At 46.1% G+C, this 21,930-nt stretch overlaps 1 protein-coding gene across 2 annotated transcripts in view; it reads right to left on the bottom strand.

Annotated features, from left to right (window-relative positions):
- Positions 1-21,930, bottom strand: part of LOC146800034 (uncharacterized) — a 153,937-nt gene that overhangs the window by 48,250 nt on the left and 83,757 nt on the right. For both annotated transcript variants that reach the window (XM_085620937.1, XM_085620935.1), the window contains exons 6-8: positions 16,941-17,036; positions 7,755-7,847; positions 7,550-7,660 (exon numbers count right to left, since the gene is read on the bottom strand). In XM_085620937.1, coding sequence (XP_085477063.1) covers positions 7,550-7,660; positions 7,755-7,847; positions 16,941-17,036 — 300 coding nt within the window. The remainder of the gene's footprint in view (positions 1-7,549; positions 7,661-7,754; positions 7,848-16,940; positions 17,037-21,930) is intronic.

Genomic DNA, 21,930 nt, shown 5'->3' with positions numbered 1-21,930 from the left:
ACTGATACACTACAACCTTTTACAGAGAACTTATTTAACTCCAATACATCTTCATAAGATAGACCTGGCTAGCCCGTACACATGCCCACAGTGCAACACCAGTGGAGCAGACCTCCTACACATGACTTGGGGTTGCAGTGCAATATACTCCTTTTGGCACTCAATAGTTGAGGACCTGGAACGGGTGACTCACTTGGATATTGAATTGACCACCCCAATGTTGTGTCCTAGGTCTGCTCAAACTACCCCGGAAACGGAAGACGACTTACAAATTTGGACAACTAGCGACGGTTCTAACTCGACGTAGAGTATCCATCACACACTCTACACATTTCCTGACACTTGATAAGTGGCATAAAGATGTAGCGGAGTGGGCACTGGCGGAGGAAACACATATGCGGTTAAGCAGGAGGGATGACAATCTAGAAGTCATTTCCGCAACAATTACCTGCTACTGTCCTGACCAAAGGGAGGGTGTCAAGTGGTCCATGTGGCCATTGTCATTTTTCCCTATGTTAGCATGAGCCCGCGGTGGACTGACTTGTGCTATGCACACGTTTCTATACGAACATATTTTTGCTTTGTGCCACACTGCAACTTTCACACAGAACATACTGTTGTTTTTGCTTTTTGCTCTTTCCTGGGACTTAGTCTGAACACTGCAGACAAGGTTGAACAACAATGCCCCTGGTTATTCTGCTTTGGTCAGGCCTTAGCACCTAGACATAGCACGCAGAGGCTGTTGTTTGGGAACACATACTTTGGTCATATAGGTATACACGGGTGGTTAACATACAGTTGGAGAGGGATCCTTCCAGAGACGGGAGCGTGACATCACCTGTAATGTAGATCTTTCATTTATAGACTGCGGTACGGGGTCTGCTGCAAACACTCAGAGAAATTCTGATATATCATCATGTTGCTTCTATAGGGAGGGAGGGAGGTTAGGCTATGCTGTTGTATACAATGACAGCAACTTTTATGATTTACGGACTACTTGCTATGCTAACCGTATTTGTGTTCGGCATTTTTCTACTTGTTGTGGCACGTATACTGCATCCCAGGGCACGATAGTTAAAATAAACATTTTAAACTTTCCTCGTGTCTCTGTCCGATCTTATTGTGGACAAGTACGAGAGTGTGAGCGAGAGGGTGTGTCCTGCAACTGAGATTCCTGAGAGGGCCGGGAGGTTATGTTCTAGGGTGTCTATTCACTTGTTCCTCTGTGAGTGAGTAGGAGGGCAAGTTAGACACTATAGCTAGTCGATCCCTGGTTCATGGATACTCAGGTGGTAGGATGACTCAGTCCCTGCCAACTAAGGTTCCACAATCCCAAGATTAGTTCTGTGACTCCGCAGAATCCCTGCAACAGGGATTGCTAGACCAAGCCCCTGTCCACTAATAGGGAATACCTGGGCTCTTTGCACAGTATACCTCTTATTGGTATACTATATATAAAGAGCCAGCTTCCTACATAGGCCAGCAGAACCTTCTTCCTTGTAGGTTGCTATAATCTTGTAATCACCTCTAATGGACTTCCAGATTTTCCAGTCCAATGAGGGAGGAAACTATTAGGCAGGCAAGAAAAAGTGAAACTGTCTAAAATGGCACAATTGCCAATGATTTTTGATCTGACAAGTGTTTTACAAAACCTGTAAACATGTAATATATAACCATGAAATATAGACTTGATTTCATTTTAAACCAAGGCCCTGGTCAGACAACGTTGAACATGATAACACAAAGCATAATAGGTAATGACACATGAAGGTAGTTGGAATCTGGGACAAGTATAAGCCAGGAATATATATTTATTTTCCAAACAGGTTTCGACTACTAGTTCAATAAATTGAAAATGAATAAAGGAGTATGGGAATACAAAACAAACAAAAAGAATCAAAAATGTGGTTGGTGAACCACAAACCAGGGGCCATGCAAAGTAAGTTCAAAAACAATGAGCAGGCTATTATAGTGAGATAAATATAGAAGCAAGAATATCCTAATGCAGGGTTAGAGGAGACCACTTGATGTACAGTCGTGTATGCATGACGGTCTAGTAATTGGAGGGGTGGAGTATCCGGGTAGGGGAGGAAAAGGAGGAGCGAGAGTGGGGACGGCAGTTAGAGTAGGGACAGCGAAGAGGAAGGTTGATTAATAAAGAGTTGGTAAACAGAACACGGTGTCGGTCGTTATTGGTGTGGTAGCACGACACGACAGCTGGCGACGAGGTTGGGATGAGCGGCATGCTCTCCTGAACCCCAACGTGCGACGTAGCCCGCCTGAGAGCGAGAAGCAGAAGAAGACGTCGGAAGCAACGCTACGCGCGTTGCACTCTGAGCCTGGACCGTGTTCAACGTCACGAAGGAGCGGAGAGAGCGGGGTGAAAGCGAAACCCTGGCCCCTGCTTGGTCCCTTCCGTAAAAGTGACCCGCCGTGTGAGAGCCCCCCCCCCCAGTGTAAAGTGGAAGACGCGCGTGTCCCGGGGAAGCAGCAGCAGCGAAGCTCACCTGACTGACGCCGACTGAGACCCCACGGAGCTGGTGAGTGAGGCTCTCAGAGCAATACAGTTAGCGGGAGAATAACGGTTGAGCCTCGTGTGAAGCCATGTGTGTGGTGCCGGTCCGGCGGCCATCTTGAAACCAGGCAGCTATCCAAGGACACCCTCATTAAATCGGACATGCGGCCATCTTGAAGTCAGGCGCCCAGGAGCCACTAAGGGGGATTAAACAAGCACGAGCAAAGACAAGTAACAAGTATGAGCAAAGACAAGCACAAGAAAAACACAGAAATAAACAAGCACGAGTAAAAACAAGACAACCTTGCAACAAGCCCAAGCAAAGACAAGAACAGAGTCGAACAAACACGAGCAAAGACAAGCACGGAAATAAACAAGCACGAGTAAAAGCAGGATAACTTTGCAACAAGCCCAAGCAAAGACAAGTAAAGAGTTGAACAAGCACGAGCAAAGGCAGCAAACACATCAAACAAGCCCAGGCAAAGACAAAAACGGACAGAAGTGAGCCGAGACAAGCCCACGTGAGGCGCGATGTCAAACCAGGGATCACCTGCACGCCAAGAAGCGAAACCCATTGTCATGGGACTGTCACACCTGCGCCCTCCAGAGCCTCTGGCGCTCGTGGTCGGAGGTAGCATGGGCCCTCGCTGGGAAGAATGGATCAAAGATTTTGAAGACTACATCAAAGGCTCCAAGGTACTCAGTGATGAGGATCAACTGATAGCGCTTCGCAACCTCGTGGGGAAAGACATCAGCAAAATGATCAAGGAAATCCCAGCTGCGGATGCAGGGACGTACGCCAAGGTACGGGAAGCTCTGGGTAAGAAATTTCTACACAAAAAAAATGTAGACTACGAGAGGTATGTGTTCCAGCGGGCGCACCAAGAAAAAGATGACACACACATACATAACTCGACTACGACGGTTGGCACGCCACTGCAACTTTGAAGCGTTCTCAACGGATGATGCCATACGGCTGCGCGTCATTGACGGCTGTCAGTCTGAGACCCTCCGAAGAAAATTGTTAAAAAGTCACACCCTAGACGAAATCGAAGAACTGACGAGAGTGCATGACCAGGCCGAGGAACAGGCCAAGACCATGGAAGCAGGGCGTACGGAACGCCGAGAGCAGATATGTCAGGTGTGAACCGGTCGCCCTCGCCGAGGGTCCAGGGAGCGCGGGCGACACGATCGGCCATCATCGCGCCGGCGCCATTCTGGGCACCGTCGACTGGACTCAGGGAGGAAGAACAGACGATATGATCAAGCGAAGAAGGCGACAGCACGAAAATGTTACAGATGCGGGTATGACTTCCCACACTCCGGAGTGTGCCCGGCTATGGGACAGCAGTGCCGCAAGTGTGGTCGGAGCAATCACTTTGAAGCCATGTGCAGAGAGTATCGCCGCGAGAAAGAAAAGAATTCGCCCGCGACGTCGCGGAGCGACACTCGCCGGCACCATGCGCGAGCGGTGCATGATCGCCCGAAGTCGTCATCAAGATCATCGCACTCCAGCAGGGAGTCGCGGACATCGCGATGGACGAGGAGATCACCCTCTCGGGACTCTAGATCGACATCAGACGAACGAGAATACTCGGAGTATGCGAACATGATTGCTGACCCTGATCAGCTCAAAAATATCCCCGACTGGACATGAGCGTCGGTGAACATAACACAAAATTTGTAATGGACAGTGGGGCGTCACTAAACTACATCCCAGTGACGGAGTACAACAAAATGAACCCTCGTCCTCGACTGAGCCCGGCACACGTCCGTGTCTACATCTGGATGTCCAGGAAGCCACTTCCCTGTCTCGGGAAGTTTTCAACTATGCTGAGACACCAGACAACATCTGTCCCAGCCGTGATTCATGTCATGAAGGACCGGAGGCTGACTGTCTTCTTAGTCTGCCGACGGCCGAACGACTACGGCTGGTGGAAATCCTATACCGTGTCAGCAATGACAGCGACAACGTTCACAAATTCCCGAAGTTATTCATGGGACTTGGCAAAATGAAAGAGGCCGGATCCGCCTCCACATCAATGAACAGGTCCAGCCGGTTGCCCAGCACCCTCGGAAAGTGCCATTTCACCTCCAACAGGCCGTGGAAGATGAATTGCAAGAGTTGCTAACGGCTGATATCATCGAACGCACAGAGGGTCCCACGCCGTGGGTGTCACCAGTGGTAATTGTCCCAAAGAAAGGGACTCCCGGAAAGGTCCGGTTGTGTGTGGACATGCGGATGCCCAACACCGCCATCGAGAGAGAGCGTCACCCAGGCCCCCACCTGAGCGACATGATAGCTGCGCTAAATGGTGCGCGAGTGTTCTCCAAGCTAGACCTTAACAAAGAGTACCACCAGCTGGAACTCCATGAGAGCTCTCGGTATATCACAACATTCGCAACACACCTGGGGCTATTTAGGTATAAGAGGTTGAACTTCGGCATCTCATCAGCTGCTGAGATATTCCAAGAAGCCATTCGCCAAACCATTCATCACATTCCTAACACACTGAACTACAGTGATGACATTTTGGTATATGGGGCAAATGTCCAGGACCATGACACGGCCCTAGACCGAGTCTGCCATGCCCTTCTGGAAGCGAATCTAACGCTCAATAAAGAGAAATGCGAGTTTCATCAATCGAAACTGAAGTTCTTCGGGCACATCTTCTCAGGAGCCGGGATGAAGCCTGACCCTGACAAAGTGAGCACGCTAAACGACACCAAGAGCCCACGAGATGTCAGCGATGTGCGATCATTCCTGGGAATGGCGAGCTACTGCTCAAGGTACATTAAAGACTACGCCACGCTCAGCCACCCACTCCGAGCACTGACCAAGCAAGGACAGACATTTGAGTGGACTTCCGAGTGTGAGCGAGCCTTCCAGGAAATTAAACAAGCCGTAGGAGCAGCTGAAAGTCTGGCATACTTCAGCCCGGACCGCAAGACTGAAATTACAGTAGATGCAAGCCCTGTCGGCCTAGGTGCTATCCTAGCCCAATATGACAACGACACCGATCAGCGTCACATAGTAGCACATGCCAGCCGAAGTCTCTCCGACACGGAAAAAGCCTACTCTCAACCTGAAAAGGAGAGCCTCGCGGTAGTATGGGCCTGTGAGCACTTTCACGTGTTCATCTATGGAAAGCACTTCACCATGGTGACAGATCACCAAGCACTCGTCACTATTTTTGGAAATCCGCGCTCGAAAATGCCACCTCGCATTGAACGCTGGGGACTGCGACTGCAGGAATACACATTCACCATTGTCCACAAGCCGGGGAAATCAGCCAACCCCGCCGACTATATGTCGCGTCACCCCGAGGCATCCCAACTCCCCAAACCGTCTGTCGCTGAGGAATACATTCACTTTGTGGTGGACCAGGCGAGACCACCGGCTGTTCCTCTGGAGGTCATCCAACAAGCCACCTCGCAGGACGAGATGCTGCAAAAAGTGATTCGCAGGGTGCAGACACACCGATGGCGGCATGAGGAACCCCATGAAGGGAGTGATCCGACAATGCGTCAGGAACTGCAGGCGTTCAGGAACGTGAGCGAGGAACTGTCCATCACCACTGAGGGTCTGCTATTAAGAGACCACCGAATCGTCATCCCCAGGCAACTGCGCCAAGGAGTCATCAACTTGGCTCACGAAAGCCATCGAGGCGTAGTTGCGACCAAGAGGGCCGTCCGTGAGCGCGTCTAGTTCCCGTTCCTGGATACAATGGTGGAACTCACTCTGAAGGACTGTCCGCAGTGTCAGGTGGTGGGGCGTGGTGATACCCCGGCTCCACTGCAAATGACGCCACTGCCAACGGGAGTGTGGCACGAGCTAGCCATGGATTTCTACGGCCCAATGCAGTCGGGCAAATACGTTCTGGTAGTCATCGATGAATACTCCCGATTTCCCATTGCCCAGTTTGTGTCATCTAACGGTGCAGCCACTACCATCACTGTGCTGGATGAGGTCTTCGCAGCCTGGGGTGTACCTAAGGAACTGAAAACAGACAATGGCCCTCCTTTCAACGGGCGGGAATTCAGTGACTTCATGAAGTTAATGGATGTGCGACACCGGCGGATAACGCCACTATGGCCACAAGCCAATGGCACTGTCGAAAGGTTCATGGCTACCCTCAAGAAGACATTCCAGCAGGCCTCGCTTGACAAAAGAGACCTACAAACAGCCCTCAACGATGTGCTCCGATCATACCGAACAACGCCTCATGCCACCACAGGCAAATGTCCAGCAACACTCATGCTGGGGCGCCCCGTTCGAACACGGATACCTACATGGGAAGGAGCCCTACGACCAGTGTCTCCAAGTCGCACCCATCAAGAAGTGATGGTTGCCGATAGAGCCAGCAAAGAGAACATGAAAGCGTATGCGGACTGCAGGAGGCGAGCCCGGTCTCGCTCTCTTCAAGAAGGGGACTGTGTGGTGGTCAAGCAAGAGCAGAGCAAAAAGACGGATAGTAGGTTTAGGGCGGAACCATTGACAGTCACTCGACAAAAGGGCACCATGCTGACTGCGGAATCAGACAATAGGCACATCACGCGGAACGTGTCCCATTTTCAAAAATGCAGTCCTGCCCTGCAGGAAGCCCTTGAGCTGCGGTCAACAACGCCGAGAACTGAGCGGACCGAGAAACGAATTGAGTGCGACGCCAATCAGGAACAGGACGATGGGGGCACCCCCGGAGCGGTGGCAGAAGGCCGGTCCCTCAGACCACGGCACACAATTCGACAACCCAAACGGCTAATTGAGGAGATGTAAATTTATGTTCTTTGTGTTGTTAACAAAGGGGGAGATGTACAGTCGTGTATGCATGACGGTCTAGTAGTTGGAGGGGCGGAGTATCCGGGTAGGGGAGGAAAAGGAGGAGCGAGAGTGGGGACGGCAGTTAGAGTAGGGACAGCGAAGAGGAAGGTTGATTAATAAAGAGTTGGTAAACAGAACACGGTGTCGGTCGTTATTGGTGTGGTAGCACGACACGACACTCATTTATATTAAAGGTGGTGGCACTGACTCACCGAGAAGATTATCAATGCTCCCATTCAGCTCAGATTCCAGACAATCCATGGAATAGGCCTCGGCTTCCTCTTTTATGTCCGGTAAAACAAGACCTGTGATATCTCCCATTCCTGAACAAGAAAAACCAGTAAACCTTTAGAAATAAAATAACATTTGGAAGCAACGTAAACAGTGTATTGCATGGAAGGATGCCATATAAGTCACCTATGAGTCCTCGTTCATCCTCCATCTGCTTCTGGACCAGTGTTTTTTCATCTGGAAAACTCGGTGAAATCCTATATGCTGCATCTGGAGCACCTGAAAGAGATATCAGAATGATAGTAACAATGCTATGAAATCTCAGCAAACAGCCTTCCGGAAGTAGACTAAACATTAAATCGAGACTGCTCTGAAATTGCCTATATCTGCAAATTAGTTAAAAATCTTATGAATTTCGGGGACCTTTCACATTATTATTTATCATGTGTCATTTTATCATTTACTTTACACAAATGTGTGTATCAAACATTACAACACCACAATGTACACAGAAGACATTACAACACACCTTATGAATACATAGGCTCCCAGGAGGTACAGAGTGTCAGAGCTTTTGGTCTCAGAATCAATGATTCATATCTTGCTTACTATGGCACAAGTAATTTTTTTATTTATTTTAGTTTTACAGAGTTTTATGAAGTGCGAACTTGACCCAAATCTGGTATCAGAGCGCTTTACATAGCACCAATTGCATTACATGAGGATACATTAATTTTTTTGTTAGGCACGGGGAGATTAAGTGATTTGCCCAGAATCACATGATGTTCAGCGTCATTGCCGAGACTCAAACCCAGTTCCCCAGATTCGAAGTCGACCGCCCTAGCCGTTAGGCCAATTCCTCTCCCCTAAGAGATTACCACCACCAGATGCAATACAGATCAGTCTTGTGCAAAAGTACTTTGAGACATTAGCTAATTTTGTGAGCTAAATGTGCCTAAGTCGCTAAAACTACAATCTCCAATTCACAATAATCGCCCAACAGTGACAGAAGGAGGATGAGACCAAGCATCAAAGGCTTAGTGTAAAAGGTGGTAAAAGGTTTGGTGAAGTAGTTTCTGTGGTCCTAGGACACTAGAATGCAGGAACCCATCACTAAGTGAGCTTGTGAAGAATTAACAGCTTTCAATAACTAGATGAACATTGAAGAAATGCTATACAAATGTAGGTTTAGAAGAGGTGGTACGCATGTCTTTACAGGAGGGACGCTTTTACTTACCTATAAAATCACTGATTTCTTTTTTAATCTTAGACTCCCAATGCCCCATGAAACAAGCCTCTGCCTCCTTCTTCAAGTCTGGTAAAATAAGAGGTGTGATAGCAGCCAGGAGGCTTGAGAGAAAGTGCCCTCTTTCTGGATAGTAGCCCCCACTTTTTGCGAACTGCTAATATGCTTAAAGTGCCCTGGGCTCCTGCCAATCAGGTGCCAAGGGCCTATGTTCTTTCCCTAAGCCTGCATTAAACACAAAACCCAATTGGCATCTCTGGCCACAGGTCAGCCCCTGGTAAATGGTACCACAGGCACCCAGGGCACTGTGACCAGGGAAAACCTCCAAGGGCTGCAGCACTTATCGTGCCACCCTCACAGACTGCCTTTGCAGGCTGTGTCTTGGTGCAGAACAAAGTGAGGATTCGACATGGCACACATCCCTGTGTGCCATGCCTACAACCCACTGCCCTGGAATAGATATTGTACAAAATGAAGTGTCTACGTTATATCATGGTCAACACCAACTTAGATCAGTTGTGCAATTTGAGTGGACACTACAAACACTTAACAAGCATTGGCATACCCAATAGGTCTCGCCTTTCGGAGCTTATAAGTGTTTAACCATGCAACAGTTGATGTGGTTGCACCAAGGATATTGTGCTGCATAACTAAATACTTATAAGGTCCCAAAAGCGAGACCTATTGGCTATGCCAATGCTTGTTCTTGTATATCAGAGGTTGGGGAGTAAAAGGGCAACTGGAGTATGTAAAAGATTGGGGCAGCATTAAGTTGTCATCGGAATATTCACATGGTGTAGGCTTGCCCGGTAATTACTGAGTTCTGGAAGGAGGTTTTACAATGTATATCAGAAGTCACCACCTCCATCCTACTGCCGGCCCACTGCGCTGCTTCTCAACACAAGGGTGGTAACCAAGCAGATGAGGCAAAGAGCTGGACTTCAGAATTTGGCTCTGGTACTGGCTAAATGCTGTATAGCCATGTCATGGAAGGCAGCTGCAGTTTCACCCATTCACATGCGCCAGAAAGATGCGGTCTGATGGGCATCGACTGAGTTGGTGGTACGAGCAGACATCAGTCAGGGATGGGAGGTCTCTCCCAATGGAGCAATGGGAGCTTTATCTAGAGAAGCTGAACAGATTGCCTGACACTTAGTTGATGTGGGCTTCGGCTATGTGGTGAGTTTGTGGGTCACAACCTAAGGGTCCACACTTACCTCACCGTCTACTGGACTGAAGCGGGGGGTATAAACGGAGGAGTAACTATTGCTGGGGATAGGGACTTTGAGGGGGCTAGTGGGGAGAGTTCTGAGACATATCGAGGTTACGTATGGATTGTGTTGGTGGACAACATGTAACTCATACCAAATGTAGGAAATGCAGTTGGGTGAGGAGCTGACAGCGGGTATTGCTTGTTCTATTTTACTGTGTTATTTGGTTGTTTTAATGAGACTATCTGATTTCTAATACGGAGGGTGGGAATGCGCTCATGGGAATTGGCGTGATCCTGATGCTTTGTTCTTTGTGCCACGATATACGGTGTACTTGAACTGTATGTGCATCAACATTACTATGATAAAATAAAGATATTTTTTTAAGAAGTGGCAACGGAATTTTAGAGTCTGGGAAGCATGAGGGCAGATGGGGTATGTTAATGAGGCGAGTAACAGCAGGAGTATGCAGGTAAGAAGTCAGTTTGAGTAGTAGTGGGCCAGAGAGGGTATGTAAGAAAAGGTATTAAAGTGACTGAGGTATGTTGGCAAGGCAGAGGAATATTAGGATGTAGGGATATTTAGGAGAATTGGAGGGAGTATTTTAGGTGACAGTGGTGTGTTGGAGAGATGTATGGGGTTTAGACCAGCCTGGTTTATCTGAGTCAACAAGAATTGGAACAGCTGGGTTACATCTGTGGAGTATTAGTGTGGCTAGAGAATGTCTGAGCGGTCAAGGGATATTAGCACAGCCTCAGTGGTAAGGAGATTGCTAAGGATATTGGGGGATTATAGAGCTGCTATGGTATGTTGTGAAGGTCAAGGAGAGCCAGGGTGGCCAATCTTTGTTGGAGAGTGTGAACATGATTAGGATGGCAATGGCAGGCCAGATGGGTCCAGGTATACCAGGGTTACCATGATGGCATACTGAAGAACTTGAGGGCACCGGAGTAGGTCAGAGAGCTCAAGAATGATTAGCCTGGCAGGTTAAAGTAATCATGAAACAGGAGAGCAGTTGGGGTATGTCAGAGAAGTACTTGAACAGCCGGGGCAGGTCAGAGAGGGCAATATATCAATCTGGTCAAGAAGCAGAAGGGTGGCCGCAGTATGTTGGGGAAGACCAGAGACAGACAGACCAGACCAGACATAGAGCTTGAGAAATATTAGGCTGGTGCGATAGTCAACGTAGTCAAGGAGCAGCAGGGCTGTAATATGCAGGGAAGTCAAGCAGGCTGGGGTGTATCAGCCAGCATGAGGAATATTACACTGTCCGGATACCTCTAAGTCGTCAAGTCGCTGTTCGGCTGCAAGAGTATGTCAGATAATTCACAGTAAAAGTACAGTTGGGGAAGGTCAAAGAGGTTGTAAAGTACTAGGGCAGCCAGGGCTTATCACTGGGTCGGTGTTGGTTTCCACTCGATCCTCCAGGGGTTACTCGCCACCATCTAGGCTTGGTTATCCTTTCTGGTGTTTTGTTTGTCTTCTATCAGTTCTTGTATTAGTGGTTTCTCTTTCTTTCGATTAACTTACGGATGAGCTACAAATCGATAAAATCTGGTAATACAGCACAGCAATATATTGGGAGATACAGAGGAATATTGAAGTGTCAGACAGATCAGAGAAAGACAGAGTTGAGAAGACGAAAGGAAGAGGGGAAATGAAGAGAAAGGGAAAAATGGAAAACTGGAGAAAAATGACATTACAAAAAAGGAGAAGAACCAATTGGGACAGACGAGAGGTTGACAAATTAAATACAGAAGTGTGAGAATGAAAAAAGGAAGAGAGGATGATGGTGACAGAAAGAAAAAGCCATAGAGAAGATGAAAGGAGGAAAAAGGAAGAGACAGAAGAAAGAGGGGAAAAGGAAAGAAGAAAGAGGACATAAGTAATGGAGAGTACATAATGTAAAATTGGTAGACAAGGACAAAAAAATTAAAAGAAAAAAAACCGAAAGAAAGCAAAAACGAGACTGGGTGGAATAAAAGACTGCCAAAAGAGGAAGTGGTGGTAGAAAAAGGACAGGCTAAAAGAATGGGAATCTGGTGAAAAGGTTAAAGTACAGGAAGAAAAGGGAAGGATGGAGCAAACATTGAGGGAAAGAAAGAGATGGGGGATAACATTTACAGGGGAAGTACAAAGGGCAGTCGACACGAGATAGCTCCTCTTTTCACATGTATATAAGACGCCTGACCATGCGATCTTTTGTTATGAACAGCACTTAGCTTTTGGAAAAGCAAAGCGGAAGTTTGGTTAAAAACTAATGGGGACTGGAGGACTGGTGCGAGGCGGCAGTGTGACTGCAGGACGGATCTCCTTCATACTCACACTGGTCTCCGCGGCTCGCCTGTAAATGCCACGAGCCACCCCCTCTCCGCTCTGACGGGCTGGGAGACCTGCGGAAATCCCCGATTCTAGTGTCGCTCTCACCACCTACGGCCCGGCCCCAACAACAGGAGGCGGATTCTGGAAGGCAGGAGCGTGGAGGGGTGGTAGGGAACTGAGTGAGCCCCGAATACAGTGACATAAAAATCACAGTATAGTACAGTTCAATGCAGTGCAGTGCTGCCAGAAGGAGTATTGAGAGAGGAAAGCAATAAGGCATTAGGCACAGAAGGTACCACAGAGGGGGAATGACGAGAGAGGCGGGGCATCGGCCCATCAAGGATAGCAAAGAGGGAACATGAGAGAAAGCATTTACTTTTAGAAAAGCAAAGCGGAAGTTGGTTAAAAACTAGTGGGGACTGGAGGGCTTCAGCTGTATGAGAACAAAGGTTGCTCACCAAATTAAGTAGCACAGGCGGTCAGCTCTTTTCAAGCACACGTGCTTGTGGCCGGCATCCACCTTGCGGGAGCGAGCAGGCACGCGCGGCCACACTAACTGGAAACAGATGGCCCCTGCGCGCCACTGCTTGCTCCCGCAAGGTGGATGCGAACACAAGCACTAGTGCTTGATAAGAGCTGACCGATTCCAAAAGGTCATCTCCTAGAGCAGCGCATGCGCGCTGCCTAGGCGAGACCTAAAAATGGGCAGAGACAGCGGGTTGTCAGAGGAGTAGCGCCTCACTTCTTTCTTGACCGTTGCAAGCAAAATGTTTTGCAAATCCTTGAGGATTGCTTTAGCAGAGCCTAACCATTTGTTTGGAAATAGATCAAATCCAAGAGCTCTTCTATTATTCCTTTTCACTGCAAATAACTAGGAAGATTTTATTCATAAACAGATTCAGCCATGATTAGACATTCCCCTTGGAATGCTCATAAGGGTCATATAACAGCCTATTTGATCACCCTGGAGATGGTCTAACTGATGCTACACCAATAAGACCGAAACGTCGACAACCTCATCTATTTCTTTATCGATTAGTTTTCTTTTTGGAAGTGTCATTCTGTTTTGATCAGACTCGCTGCTCTATTTGTGTATTTTTGTTTGGAATAGATGTTTGTATTAATGACCCATAGGTATTAATAATATTGAATCTTTTTGTAAACCTAGGTCATTTCTGGGTTGCTTCAATTTTCTGTACCCTATTTCACATTATATAAATTTGATTTCTGAAGAATTCACACCTGTTTCATTAGTATCTCTTATAGATCTTTTGGGAAGAAATTAGAAAACTGAACTGTTGATTATCTAACTGCAGGTTACCAATTGGAACCTCTATACATTGTTGTATGAATTGTTTAACTGAGTGCACCTAAATAAATCCCTTGTAGGCACTTTTATCTGTTAATAATGGAATAGATCAGTCACCCCTCTAGCTGGGTGCCCTATACCAGTGGTGAGGGTACAGGTGCATGAGCCCTGTACCCTTACAGTGTCTAAGTCCATTCTTGGACATTGTAAGTGCAGTGCTGCCATTAAGAGTATATGGTGCTGGGAGTTGTCATTAAAACTCCACAGCACCATAAGGGCTGCACTGAAAACGGAGAAATTTGGTATCAAACTTCTCATCACATTAAACCCACACCGATGCCAGTGTGGGATTTAATGAAAAATGCGCACAAAGGGCATCTTCGAGATGCCCCCTGAAAAACGACCTACCACTAGTGTCCAGGCTGAGTGGCTGCTTTCAGCTGCCACCTCCAGACATGTTTCTGGACCCTTCGGTCGAGAGCCTGCTGCTCTCGGGGTTCTAAAACAATGCACATCCTGGGACGAGGTTCCAAGCCTCCTTCCCCAGGATGGGCAGGGTCCACGAAGGGGAAGATTCAAAAGCTTGCAGCCTTTGTGAGCTTCCCCTTGCCAGTTGATGCTTTCAGCAACTGGTCCCCACTGGTTCTGACGCCCACTTTGGTCCGGAGAACCGTCGGGAAAAATAAGTGAGGAAAAGAGGTGTGCCCACCTCTGCCAACTTCACCCCTCAGGTGGGGGAGGTGAAGCACAACTCTCAGTCCCCGTCATCTTGCAGATGGGGGGACCCAGTGAACCAGGGAAAGGCTTATACCCCCTCCCACTGGAGGGTGGCAGAATAGGAGGTGTACCCACCCCAGGGATGGGTCCCATTGGTCCCAACCTTTTACCTACCTATAACGTCCCTAAATCTAGTATTTATGGGCAGCCCTGAGCCTTGCTTCCTCAGACAAGAAACCAGATGGAGAAAAGAAGAAGGACCGAAAAGCCGTGCCGAAGCTAACAAGAGGAGGACACCCACTGACTTGGCCCCAGCCCTACCGGCCTGTCCCCACCTCGAACCTGTTCCAGTGAAATACCGGTGTGTCCTGCAGTCAGCAACCTCGAGAAACCCGGAGGACCTGCCTGCCTTCCATTCCAAAGACTGTCTCCCATGAAGACTGGATTTGTTCAACAACAGACTCCAGCTCCGCAAGGATCTGCGAGTTTGCACCACTCTGCACCAGATGCCCACGGCCCGAGTGACCCAACACTAAGGGGAGGTTTCCCCGGTGATCCTGATCCTGACCTGAGATCCGGCGACCCCTGACCTGCCTGAAGCTTCCAGCGGACGCCTGCAGCCTCAAACCAGAAGGTGCCCCCCAAACCGCGACCAGGAGCTAGTAAGAAGATCCGACCCTAAAATGCACCCCTACACCCAACGCCCCACGGCCTTGGATGGCCCGACTGACTGTGCCTAACCATCCCCCAACATCCCAACTTACATCCCCAAGTGGTGGTCGCACCCAAAAGACCTTCATCCCAGAGCCTGCAGTGCTTTTGCAAACCGAAGACTCCTCATTGAAAGCTACAGGGCTTCCGACGCGAAAACAGCACTCTGCACCCGGCCGCCCCAGTACCGCCGAGGGTGTATCTTTTGTGCTTGCCTAAACCCCCATTTGTACTGAGCTTAAGCCCAGGAGATTTGCTCCCACAACCCAGTGGCCTGCTCGTCAGCAGCCACCAACCGAAGGCTCCCTATCCCACATTGGATAACATTTGGCCTCAGCACTCTGCACCCGGCCGCCTTAGTGCCGCTGAGGGTGTAACAAGAGTGCATCCTTGACCCTGGGGGACCCCTGAGTCTAACCCCAGAATACCAACTCCCACAACAAAGTACTTACTTTTAAACCGATAACAGTATTTTACCCCCATAGGATAACATTGACTGTTTTTCTATTAAAAGTTTTTAAGTGTGGAGTTGGAAAATCTAAGAAATCGTTTAAAGCTGTAACTAAATAACCAAAACGCTTTTACTTACCTGTTTACAGGAAATCTTCCCGTGCAGTATCAAGGTATACTGCATTGTGTAAGAAAAGTACTCTATAAAGTAACTTGCATGATATTCTGCTATACAAAGTATATGTACTGTATTCTGAAAAGCACTGCATTATCAGTAACACTACTGTAATCAAAACAACGTGCATATACAATTACAATCCAAACTGTGTTGCAACTGTATATCTACTGCGAAGTATTTATCACTTACCTGTGCAAGGATTGCTTGGTTTTAAGAAATAAAATAACTAAAAGAATTTTTATACAAAAACAATTTGTCTGTAGTTCAGTCTTTGAGTGTGTGAATTTATTTGCTGACTGAGTGTGTACAACAAATGCTTCACACTGTCTTCTGATAAAGCCTTACAGCTCGCCCACACTACCACAAATAAAGAGTGAGGTGCTATCTACTTTACCTCTGCCTACCTTTTGGGTTTCACTGGACTCCGTGCACACTATACCTCACTTGGGGGCATATGTATCAACCGATTTTGTATTCGCAAACGCTGCGAATCGCAAAAAAACAGCGTTTGCGAATACAAAATCGCAAAAGGAGATGTATGAGGCATTTCAGCCTCGCAATCTTAAGGAATCGCTAAATTTGCGACTTCTTAAGTTTGTGTAAGCATTTAAGAAATCGCAAATTGCGATTTCTTAAATGCAATGTAACACGCACCCAAGTTGTGCGATTTCTCCTTAAGAAATCGCAAATTACCACCAACTTCAAGTTGGTGGTAAATTGCAATTTATTTGAAATATGCACTTTTTTGCATATTTCAAAGTGCCATGTGGTGCACATACATGCCCTTAGGGCATGTATGTGCGCCATATGTGCACAGATGCTGATTTCAGGGGTGCATCAGGGTGTCATCATGACACCCTTGCACCTTTGAAATTATTCTCAATTTGCGATTAGCAAATAGCGAATCGCAAATTGAGAAGGACTTCCCAATCATTGCTATGGGCCTCCTGGCCCATAGGAATGAATGGGAAGGTATTCCTTAATTGCGATTTCGCAATTTGCTAATCGCAATTAAGGAATTTTAAGAAATCGCAAAAGTTTTGCAATTTTTTAAATACATCCTGTTTTGCAATTCTCAAATAGCGATTCTCAAAAAATCGCTATTTGAGAATCGCAAATGGAGATGTTGATACATATGCCCCTTGGTATAGTATATACAAAGCCAGCTTCCTACAAGGCTGAGAAGAGATTACTAGTCTGTTGCATGGCAGGATCTCACGAGACTCACCTGTTTTTCCTAGTTCATCCTGCGTCTCCTCCTGGAAAACTATTTTGTTGTCATCTGCAAAACTCTGTGAAATCCCAGAAGTAGCTACTGAATCCCCTGAAAAACAGAATAATAGGAACAATCCTTTGCAATTTCAACAGAGCATTACTCCGAAATGGTTGAAACGCTAAATTCAAACAGCTTTGGAATGTTGCTCGTCTGGGATTTAGTCAAAAACACATACTACTGGGGTGTTTTTTACCATTATTATTCCCCATGTGTCATATTATAATTACTTCTCTTTGTGGATGTGCCTTTGATGAAAAGATCTTTTCAGGTGAATTGCTAATTCAGATCCACTCCTGGGGCAACGGCTAGCTACAGCAGATCATTGACATGGGTTGTACACAGCCACGTTTAGACTTTTTACGGGATTTACGTCTCAAATTTTTAAGGTGGTTCTGAAGTATGCTTGAATTCACAATGTTTTCGGAACAACATGTTTTGTGCGGGCAATATGTGCACAATTATGTTGGCAAAACTTACTTAGTATTGGTCAACAACTGTGATGAAGTTTAATTGTTGCCAGTGCGTCTCCCCAGGTCCAGTGTTCCTTGAATTGATATACACACTATGTTCCACGGGTTGGTTGAGATATACCCTATTTTTAGATGCAAGGTCTATTTTCATCCTATTTTTCTAAGGTCGAAAGTTGAAAGACATCTCATTATCAGTTTCAAGCGTTAAAACATACCGCGTTTTATTTTCAGTTGTAAGGTTTGAAAAACATTTTTTATAGTCAGGGGCTGAGAGACACCCTATTTTCAGTTGCAAGGGTTGTGCAATACCCTTTCCTTCCTGTGAAAAAAAAAATATATATATATATATATATTTTTTTTTTTAATGGCCCCTGGTGCGATGAAGTATATATCCCTGAGGGAGAAGGAGCTGGGAATACTCCGCAGTGGAGTTTCATTAGGAACCAGTTGAGAGGTGGCAATGTGCATTAAGGTGTCCTCCCCTGGAACATAGTCCAGTTGACTGGCTTCTGCTGGGAGTGTGTTTTGTGCAACTATGGTGCACTCCAGGTGTATTAGAAAAGGGAGGTGGGGGGGGGACGCTAATGACCTCCTCACCCTGTGGCAGAATTTTTAACAGCAGAAAAAGGGGGGCCTACCCAAACACTGGACAGATCCCATGGTAGGGTGTTTGTGTAGGCACGGGGCTGGCAGGAGGGGGAAGTGACCTGCTGGAGGTCCTGGACCTTTCTGCTTTATTGAGAAAATCAAGATCTTTTCATCATTGCAGCCACTCTTTTACATTAACAAAATCATTATTGACTGATGTTTGTCGTGTTATACAAAAATATTAATGTTTGTTTTTGTCATTGTAATTGTTGGTTATGTAGAATTCTCTGTAATTTCCAAATGTCTGCTATGTTGCACTATGGTTGTTCAGTGATTTATGTTTACGTCAGTATTTTTAAATTTTATATATGAAATGATATCAATAAAATGGGAGTTTTCATCTAATGTTGTTGTACACTGGGTCTAAATATACATCAATTGTTTTTGCATATAGGGCTTGAGATGTTGTTATAGCCCATCAACTGCCTAGGATTGTTACTGTTTACAATTGTATTTTCCCTGTCCTAGGAACTTCTAGTATTTTCAGGGGGTCCCTTATTTTGACAATACCTTTCTGCTTTAACCCCTGATGTCTTTGCCTGGTGACGGGTATGCCGGCAGGGACGGAGCGCTATGCAGTGCCCAGGAGTATGTCTTGGTATGGATTTGAGGGTATAGCCCAACCCTCAATGAGGTGGAGAGGAATATGTGGTCACTAATGTATGCTTTCCAATAATCTCGGTTTTCCTTGGCGGAGAGCATGGGTGAAGGATAAGGAAATGGGGCCTTCTGGCACAATGCATTCAGGAGATTTGCACTGGAATAGAAAAGTGGAGACTATTTTTGTTTTGCTTGTACAATCTGTGAGCTGTTTGCTGATCTGGTGTCCTGTATTTGTCTAATCAATGTCTACTTAACTAGGAGTTGTATTCCTTGCTAATACTGTGTGAATAAGAAATGCATATGTCCAACGGCCATTTCCTTTGTCAGATGAGAATTGTTGAGGTTTGCGATTGAGTATTTTGTTTAGCTTCTTTCGTCTTGTTCTTTCTCAGTCTACTTTCAGGCTGGTTTGACCGGGCTTGTTAGTGATGTCGTTTGGACAAGTGCTAATTTGCATGATGTATGCGTTTGTCTTTGTTTGAGTGATAAGGAAGAGTGTTATGTGGGTAAATGTAGGGTTGGATGCTGTGAGTATTATTTTCTTTGGAGAATCGTGGGTATTATTCTTTGTTAGTTATAGCTTCATGTGGATGAGTGTGCTTTTGTTATGTTATACTATGTTTATTTAATTGCACAAAAGTATTCAGCACACACAATTTTCCATTTATAAACATGTAGTACACATCTTGTTAAGACATGAGATGCACAAACTTCATTCACATATTCTTTTTTTTTTTTAATAATTCCTTTATTCAAATCTTAAAATTAGGTTTTTCATGTGGCCAACGTGTTTCGTCTCTTCACAAGAGATTTCCTCAGGGCTACAACAATACAGATAATACACACAATTAAAAATCAATTACAAAAAGATTTTTGGTTACAAAATGAAAAACACATTTTTGCAAAAGCTGCCCAATTGTGTATTACTCGTCATCCAAACCATTTTATGATGATTTTCAACCTTTGATCAAAAAATTCAACAACTATGTGCAACACATTTATTGAGGACTTCATTTTCTACAACAGCATCATGTCATAATGTGCCACGCTAGTTTATTCAATCTTATTTTGTTTGTAATATTTCTAAATTTGACATAAGTTTCAAGTTTATTGGGCGATACCATGTAGATATTCAAGCCCTTATCCATTTATTTGCACATATATTCTTCATTTTGTATTCTTTCCTAAGTTTTACCAATATAAGTAATGTTTTTCAAAAATAATTATTATATGCGATATTATCAGAGTAATACTCCTGTGAGTAAGACTAGGAGGCTGTTCTTCCTGATCAGAGCACCACATAAGTTTTACCAGATGAACTAAAGGTGATAGGTGAGATTTCTTTTGCCTCACTCTCACTATTTGTAAATCGCTCATATTATGTTGATTTGTATAGCGCAGTAATCACCCAGGTGGGTGTCCAGGCAAATGGGCAGGTGTGTGGTCTCAAGGTGCTTTTGCGAACAGCCAGGTCTTCAGCTTCTTTCAGAACTCAAGAAATGAGGAGGAGGCTAGGATGATCCCTAGATCTCTTGCATGTTCTATGGGAGTTGGTACCAGCTCCGACGGCCACCAGGTGGAGTCCCATTGGGAGGTCTTGTTTCTTAAGACCAGTACTTTTGTCTCCTTGAAGTTGAGCTTCTGGCAGTTGGTTTGCATCCAATCTGCTACCATGGTCGTGCAGTTGATGAAGTTGGTTCCGGTGGTAGTTGTCTTGTCCATCAAGGAGAGGGCGAGTTGGGTGTCATCAGTCTAGGAGACGACAGTGATGTCTTGCGAATGGATGATGTTGGCGAGCTGTGTCATGTATACGTTGAAAAGAGTGAGACCGAGGGACCATGCCTGTAGTACTATGCAAACAGTTTTCTTGGTCTCGGATGTGAAGGGTGATAGCCTGACACACTGGGCTGTCCAGTGAGGAAGGAACAGATCAATTTATGAGTGGATTCCTGTATGCCAATCTCGAGGAATCTTCTGAAGAGGGTGTTATGGGAGACAGTGTTGAAGGCAGCAGAGAGGTCTAGGAGGATGAGGGCAACTGTTTCTCCTTGGTCCTGATTGATTTGAATGTTGTGGGTGGCTGTAATAAGTGCTGACTCAGTGACTTTTTTCCTGAATACTGATTGAGTGTTGTTTACAAGATGATGACGTTTGAGGTGGGTTGCGAGCTGCTTGTTGATGGCCTTCTCAATCCTTTTGGCTGGATAGGGGAAAAGGGAGATGGGTCCGAGGTTGCCTAGTTGATTTGGGTCAGCTGTGGGCTTCTTGAGGATAGTGTTGATTTCTTCAAGTTTCCATTCATATGGGAAAGTGGCGGACATGTGGGAGGTATTGATGATGAGGGTCAGGGTGGTGCTGATTGGTGATGTTCCCAGGTTGTAGATGTGGTAGGGCATGTGTCCGTTGGGGACCCTGAGCGGATTGCCCGCATGATTGCTGCTGCTTTGTTTCTGGTAAGGGTTGTCCATTCGTTCAGGTGACAGTCTTGGTTGGTGGTGGGTAGGTTAGCCATGATTTCTCTGGGGTTGGATTAGTGTGAGAAGTTCCTGTAGATGTTTGTGATTTTACTGTGGAAGAATTTGGATAAGTTGTTGCAGAGTTGTTGGGAGGCAGCAATGTTATTGACTGTGGCTGAGGGGAAATCCTTGACAATTGAGAAGATCTCATTAGGGTGGCACTGACTCGAAAGAGAACAGATAAAACACTAAAGGCAAAGGTTGGTTTGACTCCAACTGTTCGAGGACCAGGAAGGCCCCTAACGCTGCCATTAAAACTCAACCAAGAAATCAAAGCCAGATAGCGTTAGTCCGTACTCAATACAAACTGGCAAGAAGGGAGAGGACATTGAGGGAGGAGATTTGGGAAAAGCTTGGTCACACAACTTCCTCAGGTAATAGTCAAGAGTTCTGGGGCATAATCAATTCACCGTATTTTAAAACCCCGAAGGACCCCACGCTAGATACAAACGTAGGTGAAGAGGAATGGGTGGAACATTTAGTTAATATTTTTTCGCCTGTCACCTCTACTGTCCAACCACCTATATTAGCACCCCTAAGCATGCAGGATACCATAAGATCTTCACTTATAGAAGTGAAAAATGGGCTACTGTCATGCAGTGCAGGGAAGACCGCTGGACCTGATGGGGTCCCACTAGACTTTTTCCAGGATAATTATGATGACTTGAGGATCACCTTATTGACCAATGCTTTTAATAATATAGC

This window comes from Triturus cristatus, chromosome 8 (genome assembly GCF_964204655.1).
Source record: "Triturus cristatus chromosome 8, aTriCri1.1, whole genome shotgun sequence".
NCBI classification, from domain to species: Eukaryota; Metazoa; Chordata; class Amphibia; order Caudata; family Salamandridae; genus Triturus; species Triturus cristatus.
This window is presented reverse-complemented; position numbering and strand designations above follow the sequence as displayed.